Here is a 6023-nt window from a genome sequence, read left to right on the forward strand (position 1 = left end):
GCTTCCGTAAGGGCTGCGAATTCTGAGCTTTACGTGGACATCCCTCTCCCGCCCCTCCCCCGTCCCCAGCTCCAGCGGTGTGGGCTCTGGGTTTGGGACACTGGCTGAGCGAAGAGAGATGCGGTCCTTCTTGTTCTCCTCTGCTTCTCTGTAAACTGCAGTTCGAGAATTTCCATGCCACAGTAGCTGGTGCTGCAAGGAAATATAGCGGGGTTGGGTTAGGTGCGGTAAGGTATGGGGAGGTGCAGTGGGGGTGGGGTGGGACCACAGACTCTTGAGATCTTTGGCTCAGAAGTTTGGAACTTTCTGAGTTGCCCCTGCTGTGAAAGAGGTACGTTCCTGAGGAGGCCTGTGAAGAAGTGTCCAGGAGGACCATCTTAACATGATGGTATTGACAGAAGAGTCAAGGAAAAAAACAGTGTGGCCCCTTCTTCACTTCAAAATGGAGGTGATTTTATGTTAATGGAAGGTGGAAGACGCGAGGGCCTCAGGAACCAGGTACCCTCCCTCTCTTGTGGGGTACCCTCTCTCCATGGTCAGAGTAGCTGTGGCTGGTACTGGAACAGGTTTCTTTGCCCTGCTGTGCTAGGCAGCCTAGTAGACCCCCCTGGGGGCTATGCTCAACCCGGGAAGATCCACCCAGCACAGAGTTTCCCTCTATGAACCAGGCCTGTGCAAGTGAAAAGGGCTCTGGGCTCCAGGCTAGAAAATTTGGTGTTTCCAGGACCCCCTGGTCTTGCTCCCCTTCTCCCTCTGCCCTGGCTATGGGTGCTTATCTGTGCGGAGGCTGCTCCCTTACAAACCCACATTTGGCACCCTGTAGCTGAACACAGTACAAAAAGCCCGAGAGATCAAAAGCATTAGTATGGGCAGTTGAGCGGGAGGTGAATATTTAACGCTTTTGTTCATCAATAACTCGTTGGCTTTGACCTGTCTGAACAAGTCAAGCAATAAGGTGAAATGCAGGTCACAGCGTCTAACAAATATGAAAATGTGTACACTCATCCTGGTCCCCACCCGATCTAGCAGGCTCTCCCAATTTTTTTGGATAAAGGCTAGGCCCAGTGTTTTTAGGAAAGTGGTACCTGGGAGCACTTGGTATTAGGAGAAATTGGGGAGCTCTCCTGGGACAAACAGATTCAGCTGCCTCAGAGCCCTTGTTAGAACTGGCACCGGGAAATCTCTACAAGATAACTTAAGTGGTGGAACCAAAGGACTTGGTGGGGAGGAGGAGTGTGCAAAGTGCAGAGTAGAAGCGGGCAGCCAATTTTGCCTCCCTGCCCTACCCTACCAGTCCCAGCCCAAGGCTTGAAACTAATTTTTGAATTATGGTGGTGGTGGTGGGAGGGGATCAAAACAATCCAAAATAATTTTTAAACACCATTGGCCTACAGTCAGGCAACTAAAAGCCCCACTAGAGCTAGGGCATCCCTCTGCCCCTGAAATACGTCTGAGCCCTGAGTGCATCTGAACTCTTAGCGCTCTGAACTGAGGGGCAACCCATGGACAGCGTCGAGGCGCTGGGGCGGGTGAAATTTGTGAACTTTTGTACTCTTGTGTGCTGCTGTCGGCAAAACAAAAATAATGAAACTTTGTGATATGTTTGTAAATGATTTCGAATGACCCCTCGCCCTGCCCTTCACCATTAGTGTGCCGGCCTCAGCCCGGGGCGGCTCAGTGCCTGTGAGCAGCGCCTGCCTCGGGGTCTGCAGCGGCAGCGGGGGACAGAGAGGCCAGCCGGGCTACCGACCCAAGAAGGTAAATGCGTAATTTCTTGTAGAACTAGCTTTGGCAGCCAACCTGACTTGGCCAGGCGCGGGAAAAGAAATGAGCAGAGAATATTTTCCTCTTGCCTCTTTTTCTCTTGCGGCTGAGGGCACTTGCTCCTTTCTGGAAAATACCACTTGATAAAGGGGGTGCTATTTAGATCCAAAGGGGTGGGTGAGGGGGACTAAAGCCTCCATCTCTGCGATAGATTATTTTTTCTTTTATTTTTTTCTTAAGAAAAATGTCCTGGTTCCTCTCCTGCTTGGTAACCCCGGCCCTGGCAAAAGAATGAGGGATCTTTTTGCTGCAAATTGGTACCAAGCCCGTCAGGCTACCTGAACTGTCTCTGAAAGCGCGGGTGGCTGCGTCGGTCGGTGATGGCTCCGAGGAAGAGATGGGCATGCAGCAGCCTGGGTATCTGCTCTGGGTGGGACCCGGAGGTTGTAACGTTGTCTATATATACCCTGTAGAACCGAATTTGTGTGGTAACCACATAGTCACAGATTCGATTCTAGGGGAATATATGGTCGATGCAAAAACTTCATGTCTCTTCGAAATAGCCAGGGACCGAGGTGGAGACTACAGGCAGCCTATGCGGGTCAGCTGCCTCTTTCTGTTCTATTACCTTGGACTTCCAGAAGATTGACTGTGCCTGGTGACACAGAGTAGCTTTTTCCTCAAGAAGCGCTGCACCTTTAAACAGAGGCTCCTGTTGGTGGTGCAAAAAGAACCCCTAATTGGTTACATTAATGCACAGCCAAAGGGCTAGGTTTTGAGGTACTGATGAGCAAAGAGGAAGGCTAGCTAGCCCCAGCCCCAGGTCAGCCCATGAAGGGTATGAGGTGCAAACATATCCAACTGGGGGCTAGCTGGTCATTAGGACCCTCATGTGGGAAGAAGGCAATCTGGGAACCTTTGGGTATATTTGGGTGAGGTGGGGGTACCCTCCTCATTCTCTCCACCTTCCCTGACCATTTCTCAGCTGCACTGGCTAGGGCAGCAGGGGCCTCTTGCCATATCTGCAGGGCCCAGCTTTGGCTTGAAACACCAGTGCGTGGGCTCGGTTAGAAAGTGTGGCAGTTACTCATTGCCTAATTTGATTCAGGCAGGCCTGATTCTGGTAACTTTTGGGTGACCCTGATGAACACAAAGCGGGACGCAGCCTTTGTATCGCAGGGTCCCTGCTCCCGCGGGCTGGGCGGGCAGGCTGACGGGATCTCTGCCTGCCTGGGGCACACTGCCCAACTTAGAGGACACCTCACCCACCCACCCTTCCTTGCCCTGCACCCCAATAGGAGGATTCATTCTCCCTGGAACTGTGCCCACTTTGGGGGGACTGCTTTCGGGCAGGTGAGTGGAGAGGGCACAGAGGTTAGCAAAGTCAGTGGCAGACAAAAGCTGGGATTACCTGAGGGGAATAGGGGTGCTGGGGATTGGAACCACATTAACATCTGGTGGGGGTCCTCAAATGTGCCACGGCCAGTCACTTGATTACACGTATGTTATTTAGTTAAATTTGTGAAAATTATGAGATGCTCACGAACCCGGTGATAAACTCGCTCCCTCGCCATTGGCTGGCCTGGTCACATGGCCGCCCAACTTTATTCAGTTGACAGCAAGTAGGAGGGCCCTATGGTAGGAGAAAAAAAGACAACACGAGAAAAATTAGTATTTTCTACCTTCTGAAATTAATGGCCATGAGTTCCTATATGGTGAACTCCAAGTATGTGGACCCCAAGTTCCCTCCGTGCGAGGAATATCTGCAGGGCGGCTACCTAGGCGAGCAGGGCGCCGACTACTACAGCGGCGGCGCGCAGGGCTCTGACTTCCAGCCCCCAGGGCTCTACCCGCGGCCCGACTTCGGTGAGCAGCCTTTCGGAGGCGGCGGCCCCGGGCCCGGCTCGGCGCTGCCCGCGCGGGGTCAAAGACAAGAGCCAAGCGGCCCCGGCGGTCACTACGGCGCCCCTGGAGAGCCGTGCCCGGCGCCCCCGGCGCCCCCGCCCGGGCCCCTGCTTGGCGCGCGGGCCTGCAGCCAGCCGGGCGGCCCCAAGCAGCCTCCCCCCGGGACAGCACTCAAGCAGCCGGCCGTGGTCTACCCCTGGATGAAAAAGGTGCACGTGAATTCGGGTAAGGCTTGGGTCCAGCGACCTCTCTGTCCCCAACGCAGCCCGTTGACCTGGGCCCCCGAGAGTGGGGCGTGAGGGGGTGAGGGCATGGGGAGCTTCCGTGGGCGCTGCAATTACTCTCTCCATAAATTTTTATAGCTGAGGGAGCAGGCCAGGACCATGTGGCTGGCTGCTTGGCTGTGGGAGCAAAAGGGGGTGGGGATGGGGTGGAGTGGGGGGAGGACTCCATTTTCAGAGCCGAAGGAACACGGTGGAGGACAGGGGGACTTCCAAAATGCTTGGGCATTACGGAGGTGGGCCAGGGAGAAGGGAGCACATTTGGGGATCTCGTGCTGCGAGCCTGGGGGAGTGGGTGGGTGTGAGGGGGTGGGTGGGCGTGAGTGTGTGCACCAGGGAGAGGGCGGGAGGGAGGAAGCGAGCGGGCTTGGGAGCGCGCGGGGAGGGCCGGGGCCTTCGGGCGCGCCAGGAAGTGAGCGGCGGAGGCTAGGGGCCTGACTAGTGGCCGGGCGCTGACCTGGCTGTACTGTCTGTTTTGTCTCGCAGTGAACCCCAACTACACCGGCGGGGAGCCCAAGCGGTCCCGGACGGCCTACACCAGGCAGCAAGTCCTAGAACTGGAAAAGGAATTCCATTTTAACAGGTATCTGACGCGGCGCCGTCGGATTGAAATCGCTCACACCCTGTGTCTGTCCGAACGGCAGATCAAGATCTGGTTCCAGAACCGGAGGATGAAGTGGAAAAAAGATCACAAGCTGCCCAACACCAAAGGCAGGTCATCGTCCTCATCTTCCTCCTCCTCCTGCTCCTCTTCAGCCACCCCCGGCCAGCATTTGCAGCCGATGGCCAAGGACCACCACACAGACCTGACGACTTTATAGAAGTGGGGACCCTGGGCCCATCCCTCCCTGCGCTACAGGCTGAGCCGAAGCTGCGGGGGCAGGCCGGGCCTGCTGTCACCTTGCTGGGCTCTAAGGTACTGTGGGGGTGGACCTGGGACACACAGGCCGCCCTCAGACTAGGTTAACATCCTGTCCGAGGGCAGCCCCCTCCCTAGAGTGTAGATGGGGGTGGGATGGGGGGCGGGATTTTCTCTCTAAGTATTATCATATGGCAGGAGCTACTGAGAACATAAAACCTTGCCGAGTCATTAAACTCATGAAAATCTCTGCTGTTGCATTTTGAATTTGCAAACGAAGGTTGGATGCTTTATCCTGGTGTGAATTTAGACATTCTCCCCCACTCCACCCCTCCAGGGAGCTTTGTGGTTTAATAATGTGGGGGAGTTGAGGCAGAAAGTTGCCCACCCCTGTGCTAGGAGCTTTCAGTGGAACAGGAGTGCTGGGCCAGGATTTCTGAACTTTTTGGGTTGTCTAACAATTTCCAGTGTGATAAAAAAAAAAAAAAATAGTTTGCTCCTAGTGGCCCCAAAGAAATAAGTCTAAGAAGGAAGTGGAAACGGGTTATTTTATGTGTAGATTATATTTGCTTAATTAAATATTTATTTGTTGGGGAATGGAGTACAGAAATAACTGACACCTTCATGCCAAAAATCTTAAGATGGTAAAAGAGGCTGAGCTTCAAAGATCAGAATCAAAAATGTATGAACTTGCTTCTCATTGTAACTGGCATTATGAACTCCACCCCTCCCCACTCCCTAGAAATGTGTATAGGGGGCCCTTAACCCTTCTAGAGGGAAGCAAAGGATCCACTCAAAGTTGAATTCTTGAAAATACATTTCCACATGTGGATTTTTTAGCACTGTGCTTACAACCAGTTCTGGGTGATTAAAGGAAAGGGGAAAAAAGAAACAAATGGTCCAGCATTTTACTTGTGGAGTAAGAAAACAGAACCTCTATGGTCTGGGTTGTTGGATAATGACTGAACTTTCTGTTCCAGTTGGATCCTAAATGCCCCAAATACCCCACATATCAGTACTTTATAGAAATTGGTGTATGGCCTATGTGGGGGAGGGGCTCTGCAGTGGGGAGAAAGTGGGAAGTTGAAGAAGTCTTGCTATAAAAAAGAGAGTAATGGAATATAGAACTCCACAAAAATTGGTCTTAAATTTTTCCCCTGAAGTTTTGATTTTTAAAAAAAAAACAAATCTAAGGAAATTTTTCTCAACTCCTT

General features: G+C 52.9%; 1 protein-coding gene across 1 annotated transcript; it reads left to right on the forward strand.

Moving 5' to 3' along the window:
- The first annotated feature begins 2917 nt into the window (after nt 1-2917).
- HOXD4 (homeobox D4) lies at nt 2918-4853 on the forward strand. The gene is made up of 2 exons (XM_063112161.1): nt 2918-3894; nt 4437-4853. The coding sequence occupies exons 1-2, from the start codon at nt 3459-3461 to the stop codon at nt 4769-4771; spliced, it is 771 nt and encodes a 256-aa protein (XP_062968231.1). The 5' UTR covers nt 2918-3458; the 3' UTR covers nt 4772-4853.
- Nucleotides 4854-6023: the final 1170 nt, after the last annotated feature.

The sequence above is a fragment of the Cynocephalus volans genome, chromosome 1, assembly GCF_027409185.1.
Source record: "Cynocephalus volans isolate mCynVol1 chromosome 1, mCynVol1.pri, whole genome shotgun sequence".
NCBI classification, from domain to species: Eukaryota; Metazoa; Chordata; class Mammalia; order Dermoptera; family Cynocephalidae; genus Cynocephalus; species Cynocephalus volans.